At 41.0% G+C, this 18,042-nt stretch overlaps 1 protein-coding gene across 7 annotated transcripts in view; it reads right to left on the bottom strand.

The window, feature by feature from the left end:
• MYO1B (myosin IB) overlaps nucleotides 1-18,042 on the bottom strand; it is a 190,459-nt gene that overhangs the window by 81,973 nt on the left and 90,444 nt on the right. For all 7 annotated transcript variants that reach the window (XM_040475695.1, XM_040475693.1, XM_040475696.1 and 4 more), the window contains exon 5: nucleotides 3,244-3,348. In XM_040475695.1, coding sequence (XP_040331629.1) covers nucleotides 3,244-3,348 — 105 coding nt within the window. The remainder of the gene's footprint in view (nucleotides 1-3,243; nucleotides 3,349-18,042) is intronic.

The following is an 18,042-nucleotide window of genomic DNA, read 5'->3' as shown; positions in this document are numbered from 1 at the left end:
CTTTGATGCTCTGGAAGCCCAGCAGTGTACCTCAAACCTCAACATGCAAACAGGCACCTGCGGATCCTGTTAAATGGGCCTGGAGGTAGGCATGAAATTCTGCATTTCTACCATTACTACCCCCACTCCCACCCCCACCCCCAGGCTATTACTAGGATCCATGGGCCCACTGCAGCTAGCAAGGACTGAAGAGCACACAGTGAGATGGCAACCCGAAATAAATCTTTGGATTAAGAGGCCAGGCATCAAATCCCTGGAACCCCCCCCCCCCATAAGTGCATTAAATTAAAGGGAGGGAAGAAAGGAGTAACAAGAGCTCAAATGATTACTAAGAGTTAAAAGCTGATCCAAGTTTTGAAAGCAGTCACATGATCTAGGTGCAGACCTGTGTTTAAGGTTGAAGTTCATTTGGGGGCGCCTGGGTGGCTCAGTCAGTTAAGCGTCCGACTCCAGCTTGGATCATGATCTCATGATTCACAAGTTCAAGCTCTGCATCAGCTCTATGTTGACAGCCTGGAGCCTGCTTCGGAGTCTTTGTCTCTCTCTCTCTCTCTCTCTCTCTCTCTCTCTCTGTCCCTCCCCAACTCATTCTGGCTCTCTCTCTCTCTCTCTCTCCCTCAAAAATAAACATTTAAAAAAATAATAAAGTCGAAGTTCACTTGGGATACTCACTAACCAAACCTGATGAGTTCTATTTCATGTTAGCTGGCTTTTTCAGGTTTTTGATTTTTTAAAAATAGTTGGTTCCTGCTCACTTCAGACAAAATGTACAAAGTCAACACAGGGAAAGTTCTTTGTATCAGAGATTCTGCTTGGGGCGGGAACTGCCTGGCAGGTCCCAGATGCCAAGTTCTCTCTTCAGTAGAAAATAAGCTGAGATGCTCTACTGAGTGGGGAAACCTGCACACAGGAAATACTCAAATACACAGGATGCTAACTGAAGAGAATCGCATCATTATCCATGTCTACCACGAGCTGAGAGGCATTCATAAATGCAACCTTGAAAATGCAGAGCGCTGCTCTAGTTGTCATGAAGACCATGACATCGTTCATGTTTGCACAGGCTAGTCTTCCTGGTGGGTGTGAACATGCAGGCCTGCCAAGTTAACTAACTTGCATAGCCCAAAGTCCAACTTGAGATGCTGATGTATAAAGGACAGTTTATTGTGGTTTGAAGGTCAAGGGCAAGTGAAGGAATTGCTTCAAAAAAACTTTATTCAGGGCGCCATTTGCACACCATAAAACCATCTTTTCATCAAACAAATCTGAGTTGCACACACAGCGCTAAACACTAAGGTCTTTTATTGTGAGCCACAGGATCAAAAACAAGTGTTTCATTATAGAACACTTGAGACACATTCCTCAATTGTTTTTTTAAGTTCATTGTTTGAAATGTTCATTTACAGTAGCAGTTCCAGTTAAAAAGTAAAGCATTCCCATAAAAGATAATACATGCCCACAGCCGACATTTCTTCCATTTCCTGCGCTGGGGCCTAGTTCCAAATACCATCAAATAAAGGGTCAGATTCTAATCACAGATGCAAGCTAGAGCATTCCACAGTGCTTCTCCTTTATATCACAGCATTCTTCAAGTAAACAAATACAGAAATACATGTATATCACCCTCACTTAAAAGCAAAAGACAAAGCAAACAAAAAGCCAAATAAAATGAAGGTAACAGCACTTTTCTATAATAGCTTCTTTATTCATTAAGGTACTGACGAGGAAGAAAGGTCGGTGACAATGGAATAGATGCTTCAGCCTTTGCTTTTCACAGGCTAAAGTATTTTCAGTAGTCTTATTTCACTTTCTGCAGGGATAAAGATGCCTGGTATCTCCTTGGAATGAAGCAGGAAAGAGGGGCTGGGTCTAGGAAATAAAGACAACAGGCAGGGTTCTGTCCCTCCACACTGGGGAGGGGGTATCCGACTCACCCCAAAGCAGCTCTGCTTTAATCCCTGTTAAGCCTTGACCCTCCGTGACTTTGAACAAAGAGTCGAGCCAACCTACTCTTCTAGACCAAAGATTTTAACCAGGCATGGTTCTGACCCTTCCCTGCCAGGTGACATTTGGTAATGTCTGGAGACATTTTCAATGGCAATGACTGGGGGCAGAGGTGATCCTGGCACCTAGTGGGTAGAGGCCAGGGATGCGGCTAAACGTCTTCCAGTGAATGCACAGGACAGCATTCTGTAGTAGAGACTGATCCAGTCCCAAATGAGGTTGAGAAACCCTATTCTATCCCAATAACTGTATTAAGTGACAACAAAGACATGCGTATAATATAAAGCAACATTAAGGGCTTGCCATCAATAGGGAAAGACTGATTTATTGTTTCCAAAGCAAAGAACGGTTTATACCTATGTTTTATGCCAACTTCCATGGCATTAGGGGCTCACCTCTGGCTTTTTCTGATGGCTGCATGAGCTACATGTATGTATATTTTTATGTTGAAGCCCTAACCCTCAATGTGATGGTATTTGCAGCTGGGGCCTTCGGGAAGTAATTAGGGTTAGATGAGGTCAAGAGCCAGCCAGGGTCCCTGCCCCCAACCGCCACACACAAGGAAAAGGTTATGTGAGCACAGAACAAGATGGTGGCCACCTGTAAGCCAAGCGGCCTACTTTGCCAGCACCTTGATCTTGGACTTCTGAGCTTCCTGAAGTCCAGAAATAAATTCCTGTCATTTAAGCTACCCAGCCTTTGGTATTTTGTTATGGCAGCCCAACCTGACTAACACAGATGGCCAACCATAGAATCTGAACTCTAAAGTCAGGTTTAGACTTTCTGTGACCCTCAAAAAAAACTATTCTTTAGCTGTTTCTCTGGCACAGTCTTTCTAACAAAAGAAATAAGCGTTCACGTATGCTATCCTGAATGATAAAATAGCACCGTGCTCACGCTGCTCTTTTTCACCAAGTTTTTTCCTAGCCATCAAATCAAACGCAAACATCAGTTGATTATTTTTAGGCAAAGTCAAAGTGAGTCAAATAAAAATTGAAATGGAAAAAAGTGACTGTAAGTGGAAAAGCTCCTTTTGGATGAGTGAACGGTTTCCTCCTGGAAGCACCTGAAGGCAAGAGTTCTTAGGACACAGCTCACTTGCTTGGCAGGTCAGGGCCTGAATCTCTTCCTTCCTCTTCCCCTGCAGCCCACCTCCCAGCCCACCAGGTACCTGAAGGGCCCTGCAGGCTGGATCCACTGTTCAAGTCACACTGACCCAGTGTGCACAGGAAATCCTACCTTCCAGGACTGGATTGGACTGTAAAAGCTGTTCTTTGACTTGGTTCACTTCTGCTCCTTTTCCACAAACTGCTGCTACGTAGGACATAACAAGCTTGCTGGCCTCTGTGAATGAAACAAACCGTATTTGTAAATTAAGCAGAAATCTAAAAAAAAAATTTTGGAGGAAGGAAATTGGGGGTAGAAGATCCACTAATAATGTGTCAGGATGTCTTTATACCTGGGAGTAAATAATTTTTGGAAACATTTTAAAATATGGGTGCTTTTCACCGGTCAGAATGACTAAAATTAATAAGACAGGAAACAACAGGTGCTGGTGAGGATGTGGAGAAAGGAACCCTCTTACACTGTCGGTGGGAATGCAAACTGGTGCAGCCACTCTGGAAAACAGTATGGAGGTTCCTCAAAAAGATAAAAATAGAACCATCTTATGATCCAACTGCACTACTAGGAATTTACGCAAAGGATATAAAAATATTGATTTGGAGGGATACAGGAACCCTGACGTTTATAGCAAATATCAACAAGAGCCAAATTATGGAAAGAGCCCAAATGTCCATTAACTGATGAATGCATATACTATTCAGCTATAAAAAAGAATGAGATCTTGCCATCTGCAACAACATGGATGGAGCTAGAGAGTATAATGCTAAGGGAAATAAGTCAGAGAATGACAAATACCACATGATTTCACTCATATGTGGAATTTAAGAAACAAAGCAAATGATCATAGGGGGAAATAAGAGAGAGGAAAACCAAGAAACAGACTTTTAACTATAGATAAAAAACTGTTGGGTTACCAGAGGGGAGGCTGGGGGATGGGTAAAATGGGTGATGGGGATTAAGGAGGGCACATGCTGTGATGAGCACGGGGTGTTGTATGGAAATGCTGAATCCTTGTACTGTACTCCTGAAACTAACATTACACTGTATGTTAACACTGATTTTAAATAAAAACAAAAAATGTAAAAACTAAAAAATAATAAAACATTTGTGCTTTCTATTCAATGACATGTCATTAATTCAGATATAATAGGAACTGTGCTTAAAGGTTATCACCAGGAAGAAGAAAATTTTGCTGACTAATACAGCCAACAACATGTCAGAACTATCTTCTTAAAGCAATCATTTATACACGATGACTGTATCATACACAGTAATTCAACTCAAAAATAACTTGGTAGCTTTACAAAAGTATTTTTTTTAACATTTATTTATTTTTGAGAGAAAGAGAGCATGATGGGGAGAGGGACAGAGAGAGAGGGAGACACAGAATCAGAAGCAGGCTCCAGGCTCTGAGGTGTCAGCACAAAGCCCAATGTGGGGCTCAAATTCATGAGCTGTGAGATCATGACCTGAGCTGAAGTCGGACACTCAACCAACTGAGCCACCCAGGCGCCCCACAAAAGTATTTTCAAAGTTTAAAAGAACTGTTCTCCCCCCAAATATTTCCAAATCCGACTGGTCTGCTCACAACTAGACTAAATTAATGACTCTTCAACTCAGTTAAAACACTAACCAGCTAGGGGCGCCTGGATGGCTCAGTTCATTAAGAGTCCGACTCTTGGTTTCAGCTCAGGTCAGGATCTCACAGTTCATGGGATCGAGCCCCGTGTCAGGCTCTGCACTGATAGTGTGGAGACTACTTAGGATTCTCTCTCTGCCCCTCTCCCATTCATGCTCCCTCTCTCCCTTAAAAATAAATAAATAAGCATTAAAAAACAAAAACCCTAAGCAGCTAATGTAAGGATTTGATAACAAGAAAGATAGCTTTTTCAGGGCACAGTTGTATTCATAGATTTCACTCGTAACTCTGAAAGGTAAACTGCTAAAAGAAGCTGGCTACCTGAGGCACACGAAGATTTCTTAGCTCAAAGGAGGACAAGATTGGTTTTCGTGGTTTTATTCTTTGGTGTCTACCTATCAGCCTGTGGGCCCTCCCAGCATCTGCCTCCCAGAACCTGATCTTTTAATACTGTGTGCCAAGGAACATTGATAGATATTCAGGGGAAATGAGGTCCAAAGTCAACTGAATTTAGAGTCACAGTGAATTAGAGGAAGTGAAATGGGTTTCTTTTTAAAGGGTTTATCAGAGGATCATGGGCATTGTGGAATTCTGGAGAAGGATCCTGAATGCTACATTTTCCAAACTGGTTTACCATGGAATCTGTTTCTCACTGAGCTGTCTTCATTCTGATTTTCCATACCAAGGTCTGGGAACAGCTCAACTATTAATTGTCAGCAGAATTCAACACACACCCTCATTTTGGGCAGTTGAGGTTAGAAGACCAGTCGCCCAAATCTTGCTTTCTCTGAAGTCTGTGCACTGGTGCCACTGTCCAAGAGCAGGAAGCCTTCCTCAGGTGTGAGTGACGATACCTGTGCCCTCAGGTGTGTAAGGGGGCAAATGTCAACACTGTCATTTCTCACACTATGACAGGCAGGTGGCTTCCAGTCCCACCCCCCACCACGAGGTAATAAATGAACAAGTGGAATGCCACCTTGGGCACATTGCCAACACTTGCTTTAGGGTTTTAGAGCAACCCAAAAGCACTGACTAACAGAGCCACTGAGCACGAAAAATCTACTCAGATTACACAAAGCTCTCAAGGCCTAAGGTGACTGCTCACGGAGTACGAGCAAGTAGGGTTGTAGGAAAGTTAAAGGATCTCGTGGAGCCCTGAGAAATGACATGGGAGGCTGGGGACTTCTGCGATGGTCGGAGTTAAGACTTCCTCCAATTTGCTTTCTGGGTAAAGAAAATGGGTCCAAAGAGATTCTCCAGTGGTCTGTGATGACTGATTTCTGTTGTCTCCTTTTAGGGACTGTAACCAAGAAACACCAGTCTTTTCATCTTTGCGATTACCTTCCTCCAAAGGGCAGGGTCCCTTCCTTCACACACTGTCCACTGTATAAAGTTCCCAAACCACATTTCCCACTGTTCTCGGGGTTTAAGTCTCTAAAAGCTGGAGAATTATACATGGACAATGAGTTTATATGTTATCACATGTCCTCTGACTTCTGGTGCCACAATTCCCTCCACCCATCAGTCCAAACTAGAACTCTTTTTCTGGTCCCATCAGGGGATTTTCTTTCTAGACTCTCTGGCTTTCAGGTTCAAGTGACGCTGCCCTCCCAATAAATTCCTGACATCCGGTGCCGACAGGTCTCCAACTCGGGGCCACCTCTCCTGAATTGCCCACGTGTCCCAGCTCTGTACCGGCCTCTGAAGCAACTCACCTCCAGGCTTCCTTTCTCATCATTCTGCTTTCTCAGTGTTACCTTCATTCCCCATACTCACCTACACCCTCACATAGGTTACTATATTCTTTCTTGGCAAGAATTTCTGGTCTTTCGACTTAGTATACTATTAGAAGACTAAAAACATTCACAGGCACAAAAACTGTCTCAGATAGTGGCAACTACACTTAGACACACACACATACATAAACATATTTTAGATGAAAAGGTAAGTTTCCTTTTAGGTAAACTGACAATAAATATCAAAAGTCCAGGCTAAGCTGTTTTGCTTATTCCAATGATTATGGACCTCACTGCAGCCAAACCTCAAACTTCAGATACATGACCACACCAAATTCTCTAGAAATCCTGTTCTGGTCCAGGATGGACTCTAAGGAACAAAATGCTGGATGGGGAGGGGAGGGTGGGAATCAACCAAGAATCAAATCTGTCTGGTGGCTGTTGTAATTGACTTGGCCTCTCAGAGAATTTTTAACGGCTAGTATGAAACAGAATCAAGTTTTCTCAGAGTCAAATCTGTTAAAAAACGGTACAAGATGTAGATCTTTCGGAATCTGAATTGGACTTACATTACCTAGCTGTTGAATTGCATATAAACTCACAATATCTACTGAGATACAAAGATGAGTTAACTTCACTGAAATTAGGAATTACCTTTACTGACTCTATGTAAGTCATTCGAATACAATTTTTAAATACTGTTCAAGGATACTTATTCCTAAATTGTTAAAAAAAAGTTTGTACATTCAATTCTTCGCTGTCTTCAGGAAATCTAATACTGGGCTTATTTTAATAATTCATTTCTGGAAGCCAGGATTAAGAGTAGTTTTCTTTAAACAGTCTCATGATCTCACAGAGACAACACTTACAATTTCTTTTCCTGACATAATACTTGCTCTTTAACTTAAATAGTTCATGAGCTGCTCACTACTTTAGAATTAAGTAGAACAGTAAGAAGAAATTGCAAGCTCCAACATCGTTTAGAAGACTGTTCTCATAATATTTCACCATGCTGGAAACAGGAAATAAGAGTCATCTCATGAAGCTTTCTGCTTCATTTCCTTTTGGCCCCTCTGTGCTAAAGTTCAAATAAATTTATATCTTCATTCACGTATTTAGATATTTATCCAAATCAAAACTTGCTGCAATACCCTCAATGAATGAAATATATTTCTAAGAATCAAGAATTTTCATCTTCTGCATTTCAAAGTCTAGATTTTGAGTTACGTTGACTGTTAATGGAAACCAACTAACCATGACCTTGGCAATCACAGCATAAAATTATAAGCATTTTCCAAAGCAACACAGACTGTGGATACTTTAATCCAGTAATCATACTAACAACAATGCCTTTCATGTATACTGTAAAAATATAAAATGATTCTATTTGAGACGAAAAGGTATATTCTTCACGTGTACTCAAAATTCTAAAAGCACTGCTATTTTAGCCCTGAGTCCACTGAATTTAAAACTGGCAAAATGTGGGGCGCCTGGGTGGCTCAGTCAGTTAAGCGTCCGACTTCAACTCAGGTCACGATCTCGCGGTCCGTGAGTTCAAGCCCCATGTCGGGCTCTGTGCTGATGGCTCAGAGCCTGGAGCCTGCTTCAGATTCTGTGTCTCCCTCTCTCTCTGCCCCTCCCCCATTCATGCTCTGTCTCTCTCTGTCTCAAAAATAAATAAACGTTAAAAAAAATTTTTTTTAATAAAAAAAATAAAACTGGCAAAATGTAACAGCATTTGCTTAGAATCAATTCTCAGCTCATCATTTTCTTTCACTCACAGATACTTCTCATATACAAATTTATATACATATATATGTTTGAATGTAACTTGAACCCTAAAATTCATCAACAGTCAGACTAACAAAATACGGAGTCTTCAAAGTAAACATTTCTTCTCACCAGAAAATGGTAGAACACCTAGAGCTTAATAGATACTCTGCACTAATGGGAAAATGGCCTACAACATTTTGATCCAGATCAAAATTCATTTCGACAAACAATGTAAAGGGGTTACAGAAGACAGTTTATGATTCTGGGCATTTTAAATTCCTGATAAGAAACACATGATAACTAATTTACCTTGGTATTCTCTGGTACCTTGCAAAAGGTTGTGAACAATATATATTATATATTATTAGGCAATTATTACATAATAATTATATAGTAATATTTTTATGAACAAAAGCATCGTGAAGTAGCAGTAGGTGAATGAGAAGGGAAACACAAACATTTCAATGAAAGACATTTGCACCAAAACATCAAAACCGGGGCATGTTCACAGCAAGCTCCCGTGGACTCAGTCACTGTATCATGAAAAAAAAAAGTATGGGGCACCTGGTTGGCTCAGTCGGTTAAGCCTCTGAGTTCAGCTCAGGTCATGATCTCACGGCTTGTGAGTTCAAGCCCCATGTTGGGCTCTGTGCTGACAGCTCAGAGTCTGAACTCTGCTTTGGATTCTGTGTGTGTCTCTCTATGTTCCTCCCCCGCTTGCACTCTCTCTCTCTCTCTCTCTCTCTCTCTCTCTCTCTCTTAAAAATAAATAAAGATTATGGGGCGCCTGGGTGGCTCAGGTGGCTAAGCATCTGACTTCGGCTCAGGTCATGATCTCACGGCTTGTGAGTTCGACCCCCGCGTCAGGCTCTGTGCCAACAGTTCAGAGCCTGGAGCCTGTTTCAGATTCTGTGTCTCCCTCTCTCTCTGCTCTCCCCCATTCACACTCTGTCTCTCTCTTTCAAAAATAAATAAACATTACAAACTATTTTTTTTAAGGTATGAATATAAGCAGGGCTTATTCTGGGTTTTCTTCCCAGAATTTCTCCTAAATTCATCCAGGAATTAACAGGTATCCATGTATCCGTTCATTGCACACACAACACCATCGGTGTCACATATAGATCATATAGCACGTACACATACAGCAAACAGAGAGAACCACACATTCACACACACACACACAAAAAAAAACTGACAGATTTATCTGCTCCTATACCTCTCTATCTCCTTGGCTAGGATACCCAAGTTTTTCTAGGGACTGAGCTTACATAGGTCTGCTGGCCCAGGGACTTCAACAGTAAGACTCCCCAAGTCAACGAGGCCACCCTTGTGCACAATGAAACAAGGATGCTGCAACACGGAGGAACACCCTTCTTGGCAGTCATCTGTCTGCAATGCTGTCAAATGACCCAGCTGCAGCATATCCAAACTAACCAGACAGGCAACCGCAAACTGTTCCAAGCATGGGACACAACGCATGGGTCTTGCAATGAGAAACACAGCCTTTACTCTAAGAGGAGTCATGACAGGCCACGTTTTATTGAAATACAACTATGTATACAAGTGGCTTTGCTTCTGAGAGTTGGCCACAAGATCTCTGATAATTCATATAAAACGTGGATCGAGAGAGGCCTTTCTCACATGGGGAAGAAACAAAACAAAAGCTCACTGTATTTGGGGTTTCTGTTTGCTTAGCTATTCTGCTTCGATGTGATATCTCTGTAAAGAGATGCAAAGTAGTACAAGGTCATTTGGGGTTCAGAACCAAAGGTCTTAATGAGCAAGACAGGCTCCATAACTCTTTTAGCAGACGGCTAGAGAGTTCCTAGAAACCGATGTAACTGTAAAATTAGGAACCAAATAATTCATAATGTTTTCTCACATCAGGATCATCTTCTTAGGCCCACAGATTCATTTTGATGTCTTTGAAAAATGTAGTTACGATGATTCCTTCATGTTCTGCCTCCCTGCCCCCTATCAGGGCTTGAATGATTCTCCATAAACTATCTGTATTCACAGTAGTGAATTCTGAGTTCACTGCCTAGAAATACTTGGGCACTTTTATGAGGCATGATGAATTTTTTATTTAGCACAGCAGTAATGAATTAAATAGGGCCCCAAAGGACTCAGAGTTCATGCCTCTCCCTGAGTGCCCACATTATATAATCATGCAGCATAAGACTGTACCCGATGCTTAAGCCCAATAACATCATCATCTGCCAAGGGGGTTTACAACCTCGTTAAATTAATTACTTCTTATAAACTAAGCCCTCTGAAACTGCAGGGTACTTCTGTATAAGCTGTCAAGTAAAGATTCTTACTGAAAACAGACACTACGTATAAAAGCACACAGCACACTCTGGGCCCTCAATAAATATTAGTTCTCTTCTTCTTTCATTTAATTAGTAACAAAATTTTTAGTGACTGTGTACTCAGAAACAATTTTAGTGGATAAGATGACGTGACATTTCAAAAACAGCCTGGCATCCCTCTTTCCCACATAACTAAACCCCTTCTCCAAATTCCTCACACTACCATGCTGCAATCTCTGTATTATTTTCCATCATTTCATTTTCCCGGAAGTAATCTCCATGAAACAGACATTAATTAATACATAAATTCTATACTTTACTGGAACGTATAGTCTAATGACAACTACAACCTAGATAAAATTTGAAGCAATTTTTGTATCACTGCTTTCAAAATGAAAGAAAAGTAGGAAAAAATGGAATAAGTAAGCAAAGCACGATGTGTCCCTGGGGACAGAGGTAGGAGATGCTGCTGGGATCTAGAAATGAAAAGGAAGAACTTGTTAGCAGCTACCAAAGAGCATAGTTGAGTGGATATTTAAAAACAGCAACTCTTGGGATGCCTGGGTGGCTCAGTTGGTTAGGCGCCCAACTCTTGGTTTCAGCTCCATCACAATCTCACAGCTTCGTGGGTTCAAGCTGGCATCAGGCTCTATGCTGACAGTGTGGAGCCTGCTTGGGGTTCTCTCGCTGTCCCTCTCTCTGCCCCTCCCCCACTCGTGCTGTTTCCGTCTTTCTCAAAATACATAAACTTTAAGAAAATAAAAGAAAAGAAAAACAGCAACTCCCAGGAGTAGGGTCTACCTCCTGGCACTAGGAGGTTTAGTGATAATGGAAAACCAAAGCATCACAGGGTCCAGGAATCACAGCGGATCAAAATGGAGACAAATGCATCAAACGACCTCTAGGCAGTACTACCCAAAGTATGATCCAAAACCCCCTGCTACTCAAAGTTGGTTGTTCCATGGACTGTTACCAGTCTGCACATGAGAGTAGGCTCTCATAAGTTTTCACAACAATTTGGTGATTCATTTTGCCTGCTTAAGCTAAAAAAAAAAAATTAGAGATTGGTTCTTCCATACCTTTATTTCCTTTTTCTGGCATCAGTCAGGAAGAGATTTGGGAAGGAGAGAGACTGGTGTTCCACGGTAGAGAGTTTGAGAAGCGCTGTCCTAGCATGTGTATGGTACCCTCCTCCAGATTCCCACTCAAAGCAGTACCCAGAATGCTTTATTCTATTATAAACAGAATGGCCCCACTGGAGGGGAAAAGCAAAGGCCCTGACAAGCAGCTGTCTATTCTTATGACAGAGAACAAAGGGATCCAAGGAAGGACTAAATCTAGGGAAGACAATTGGGAGAAAAAGATTCCAAGTGGCGAATGCGATATTGAAACCAAAAAGGACGGGGCGCCTGGGTGGCGCAGTCGGTTAAGCGTCCGACTTCAGCCAGGTCATGATCTCGCGGTCCGTGAGTTCGAGCCCCACGTCGGGCTCTGGGCTGATGGCTCAGAGCCTGGAGCCTGTTTCCGATTCTGTGTCTCCCTCTCTCTCTGCCCCTCCCCCGTTCATGCTCTGTCTCTCTCTGTCCCAAAAATAAATAAACGTTGAAAAAAAAAATTAAAAAAAAAAAAAAAGAAACCAAAAGGACAAGTTATTAATTTAAAAAAATATCAAGAGAAGAGAAAACTACAGAAAAGAAGAATGAACTCCACGCCACTAGATTTCCCCCAGAGGAATGAGGCGTTTTTGTTTTTCTCAAAAAAGGATGAACACCAATCCTCTCAAATAGTACCAGCAACCTCCACTTTGTTTTTCAATAAGGAAGACACACGAGCCCACCAGGCGATAGAATCTTTCTCCAGGAGGGAGCAGTGCAGTTTACGACACTCTGAGAAGGAGGAGGTCATACACTGACATGGCTAATTAGTAGATGCGCTGTCTTCGTGGAATGTATGTTCCAGCGGAGATGAAGACGTGGCCAACACCAATCAAACCAATGACCACAACCCACTTCTGATGACTCACTTAGGAACAAAGTGATACAATCAGACTCTCAAAAAATGTATCTTTAGTCACGATGAAGAAGGAGTAAAAACCTAAAAAAAAATTAATAGGCTTAGGAATATTTTCATCTCTTCCTCCTTCACACTTAAATAAAAAGAAAGGTGTGAAGTGAGTAGGCTTGTAGATACAGTCAAAAGGATTGGGGGAAGGGGCAGGCGGCATGAGATACACCACCAATACAAATGCCTTCTGTCAAGAGGCATAGTTTTTAACTTGCCTTGCTACCATTTTCATTGGTCAACTTGGAAACAAACAAGAAGCTGTACTGCTTCTAAGAATTAAATTGTTTCATAAGAAAGAACTGCTTAGTGATAGAAAAGAGGCAAACACTTTCTCCCAAGACACCAGTGTCCTCTTAAAGTACCTACTGTAAAGAAAGAGTTCTGAACAAAGACCTCACAAACTTCTGAGCAAATAGAGGTTTCAGAGTCCATACCCAGAGATTCAGATGAATGATCCAAAAACGGATGGGACACTAAATAATGAAATACTGTCTATATATAAAAAAACTTTTTTTTAACATTTATTCATTTTTGAGAGACAGAGCATGAGTAGGGGAGGGGCAGAGAGAGAGGGAGACACAGAATCTAAAGCAGGCCCCAGGCTCTGAGCTGCCAGCACAGAGCCCAATGCGGGGCTCAAACCCACGAACCGCAAGATCATGACCTGAGCTGAAGTCAGACACTTAACAGACTGAGCCACCCAGGTGCCCCATAATACTATCTATATATAATACGGAGCAAAATTTTTAACAAAAAGTGGCACAAGGTGCAATTACCAAAAAGGAGAAAAGCCTGAGAGAAAGGTGCAGAAGTAGGTAGGGACAAGATCACACAGAACCTTAACAAGCACACTGGATTTGACATTTATTTTAGTGCAACAGAAACCATTAAAAATTTTTATATAAAAAATACCTTGAGACAAATGAAAACAGAAAAACAATATACCAAAACTTTTGAGAAGCAACTTTTAAGAGGAAAGTTTATAGTCACAAGTGCATACAAGAATAAAGACCTCGGGGCGCCTGGGTGGCGCAGTTGGTTAAGCGTCCAACTTCAGCCAGGTCACGATCTCGCGGTCCGTGAGTTCGAGCCCCGCGTCAGGCTCTGGGCTGATGGCTCAGAGCCTGGAGCCCGTTTCACATTCTGTGTCTCCCTCTCTCTCTGCCCCTCCCCCGTTCATGCTCTGTCTCTCTCTGTCCCAAAAATAAATAAACGTTGAAAAAAAAAAAGTTAAAAAAAAAAAAAAAGAATAAAGACCTCAAATAAACCTAATATTACACCTCAAGGAAGCAGAAAAAGAAGAACAAACTAAGCTCAAAGTTAGCAGAAGGAAGGAAATAATACAGACTAGAACAGAAATAAATGAAACAGAGAATTGGAAAATCACAAAAGATTAATAAAACTAAGAGCTGGTTCTTTGAAAAGATAAAGCAAATTGACAAACCTTTAGCTAAATTAACCAAGAAAAAAAGAGAGAGGACTCAAATAAATAAAATTATAAATGAAAGAGGAGACATTCAACAAATATCATGTAAATACAAAGAACCTGAAGAGACAATACTCTAAACAGTTACATGCCAACAAACTAGACAACCTAGAAGAAAAGGATAAGTCCTAGAAACATGCAAACTACCAAGACTGAATCATAAAAAATAGAAAATGTAAACAGATTAATATCAAATAAGATTGAATCAATAATCAAAAACTTCCCCCCAAAAGAAAAACCCCAAATCAGATGGTTTGTTTCACTAGTGAATTCTACTAAACGTTTAGGCGAATATTAACACCAATCCCTCTCACTCTTCCAACACACTCAAGAAGAGATAACTTCCAAACTCATTTTACAAGGCCAGCATTACCCTGATACCAAAGCCGGATACTACAAGGAAACTGCAGATCAATATCCCTGATGAATACAGATGCCAAAATTCTCAGCAAAATACTACCAAACTGAATTCAACAGCTTGTGAAAAGGATCACACACCATCATCAAGTGGTATTCATCCCTGAGATGCAAGAATGGTTCAAACATATGCAAATCAATAAATGTGATACATCACATTAATAGAATAAGAAGATAAAAACATCCGATCATCTCAAGAGACGCATAAAAGCATTTGACGAAATTCAATATCCTTTCATGATAAAAACTCTCAACTAACTGGGTATAGAAGGAATGTACCTCAACATAATAAAGGCCATAAATGACGTGCACACAGCTAATATCCTACTCAATGGTGACAGGTTGAAAGCTTTTCCTCTGAGATGAGGCCCAAGACAAGGCTGCCCACCCTCACCACTCCACTCCTATTCAACATAGTAGTAGAAGTCTTAGCCAGGGGAATTAGGCAAGGAAAAGAAATCAAAGACACCAGAATCAGAAAGAAAGAGGTAGAATTGTCTCTTTGTAGATGACATGATCTTATATATGGAAAACTCTAAAGATGCCATAAAAAAAAGGTTATAATAAACTATGTCAGTGAAGCTGTAGGATATAAGATAAACATACAAAAATCAGTTGTGTTTCTTTATGCTAACAACAAAGTATCTGAAAAAGAAATAAAACAATCCCATTCCCAAGAGCATCAAAAACAACAGAATACTTAGGAAAAATTTAACCAAAGAGGTGAATGATCTCTTCACTGAAAACATAAGACATTGATGAAAGAAAATTAAAGAAGACACAATAAATGGAAAAATATCCTGTGTTCGTGCACTGGAAGAATTAATAGTATTAAAATGCCCATACTACCCAAAGTAATCTATAGATTCAACATAATCCCTATCAAAATTCCAATAGTATTTTTCACAAAAAAAGAAAAAGCAATCCTGAAATTCATATGGAACTACATAAGAGACCACAAATAGCAAAAGCAATCTTCAGAAAGAAGAACAAACCTGGAGGCATTACAATTCCTGATTTCAAACCACACTACAAAGCTATAGTAATCAAAATAGTATGGTACTTGCATAAAAACAGACACAAAGACTCGCCAGGGTGGCTCAGTTGGTTGAACGTCTGACTTCAACTCAGGTCATGATCTCATGGTTCGTGAGTTTGAGCCCCGCGTCAGGCCCTGTGCTGACAGCTCAGAGCCTGGAGCCTGCTTCAGATTCTGTGTCTCCCTCTCTCTGCCCCTCCCTCCCTCACATTCTGTCTCTCTCTCTCTCTCAAAAATAAACATTAAAAAAAATTTTTTTGAAGACACATAAACCAAAGAAACAGAACAGAGAGCCCAGAAACAAAGCCATGTATGTTCAGTCAACTAATATTTAACAAGGGAGCCAAGAATACTCAACGGGGAAAAGACAGTCTTTTCAATAAATGGTGCCAGCAAAATTGGATATTCACACGCAAAAGAATAAAACTGAACCCTTATCTTATACCACTCACAAAAAGTAACTCAAAATGGACTAAAGACTTAAATATAAGATCTTAAGCCATAAAAATCCTACAAGAAAATGTACGGAAAAAGCCCTTTGATATTGGTCTTAGCCCTTTGATATTGTCTTGGCTATGACATGCAAAGCACAGACAGCAAAAACAAAACCACACAAGTGGGACTACATCAAACAAAAAAGCTTCTGCAGAGCCAGAGAAACAATCGATGAGAAAAGGCAATCTACAAAATGCATGAAATACTTGGCAAATCATGTATCTGATCATGTATCTAAAATATGTAACTAACTCCTACAACTCAATAGCAATAAATAATAATAATGATCTGATTAAAAATAGGCAAAGGACTTGAATAGATATTTTCCCACATAAGATATACAAATGGCTACCAAGGACCTGAGGATATACTCAACATCGCTAATTACCAGGGCAATTTAATTCAAAATTCCAATTCAAGAATGTAATTCAAAATTCCAATTCAAAGTTACAAAATTATCACCTCACACTTGTTAGAACGGCCAAAATGAAGAAAAGCAAGAGATAACAAGTGCTAGAGAAAATGTGATGAAAAGGAAACCCTTGCACCCTTGGAGGGGATGTAAATTGGTACAACCACTATGGAGAACAGTACAGAGTTCCTCAAAAGCTCAAAAACTCCCAATGAAGGGATTAGTGTTCTTTTTTTTTTTTTTTTTGTAAGTTTATTTATTTATTTTGAGAGAGAGCACACGTGTGTGGGAGAGCAGGAGAGGGGTCAGAGAGAGAGGGGAAGGAGAGGGAGAGAGGGAGGAAGGAAGGGAGGGATGGGGGGAGAGAGAGAGAGAGAGAGAGAGAGAGAGAGAGAGAGAGAGAAAGGGAGAAAGAGAGAAAGAATCCCAGGCAGACTCCTTGCTGTCAGAGTACAGCCCAACGCAGGGCTCCATCCCACAAACTGCAAGACCATGACCTGAGCCGAAACCAAGAGTTAGACGCTCAACCAACTGAGTCACCCAGGTGCTCTGGGATTAGTGTTTCTCTCTCTCTCTCTCTCTCTCTCTCTCTCTCTCTCTCTCTCTCTCCCCCGCCCGCCCCCCCCCCCCCCCTCCCACCATCTCCATCTCTATCTCCCATGTGAGGACACAGATAGAAGGTTCTCACCAGGAACCAAATCAGCAGGAACCTTGATCTTTGACATCCCAGCCTCTACAACTTAAAAAATAAATGTCTGGGGGCTCCTGGGTGGCTCAGTAGGTTAAGCGTCTTGACTTTGGCTCAGGTCATGATCTGGCAGTTCGTGGGTTCGAGCCCTGCATCAGACTCTGCTGACGACTCGGCACGTGCAGCTGCTTCAGATTCTATAGCTCCCTCTTTCTCTGCCCCTTCCCTGCTCTCTCACTCTCTCAAAACTAAATAAACATTAAAAAAAAAAAAAAGAAAGAAAGAAAAAGAAATATCTGTTGTTTAGGCCACTCTGTCTATGGTATGCTGTTAAAGCAGGCTGAACTGATTAAGAAAAGTGGGGACTCTAGAGCTATATATACTACTTGTGCTCAAAATCTCATCTCTGCCATTTACTCACTGGCAAGTTTGGGCAACTTGGTTAACCTTTGTGTGGCTCAATTTCCCCATGATAAAAATGGGGGTAAGAAGAATACTTCTATGTGTAACACACTAAAGCACAATGCCCAGCACAATGGAAATACTTATGTCGGACAGCTACCCTTATTACCCAATGGCATGGCAGTGGTTCTACGGGAGGGAACAGAATCAGAATTTGTCAGTTTCACAAGAGGCTATTAACAATGGTCTAAATTTATAAAAATAAAGATTCTATCAGTAAGCTTAAAATAACTTTGTTGGACAACACCAGATTGAGCACATCTGACCTACCAGAAGCTGACATACAAGAAACCTACAGTATCTTGCCTGATGGGAAGACTGGTAAGACTCAATACATATGCTATATCATATTAACAGAAGCCTGGTATCCATATTAAGAGAGGTAAC

Source organism: Herpailurus yagouaroundi, unplaced genomic scaffold (genome assembly GCF_014898765.1).
Source record: "Herpailurus yagouaroundi ecotype Mexico unplaced genomic scaffold, PumYag 140, whole genome shotgun sequence".
Lineage (NCBI taxonomy): Eukaryota > Metazoa > Chordata > Mammalia > Carnivora > Felidae > Herpailurus > Herpailurus yagouaroundi.
This window is presented reverse-complemented; position numbering and strand designations above follow the sequence as displayed.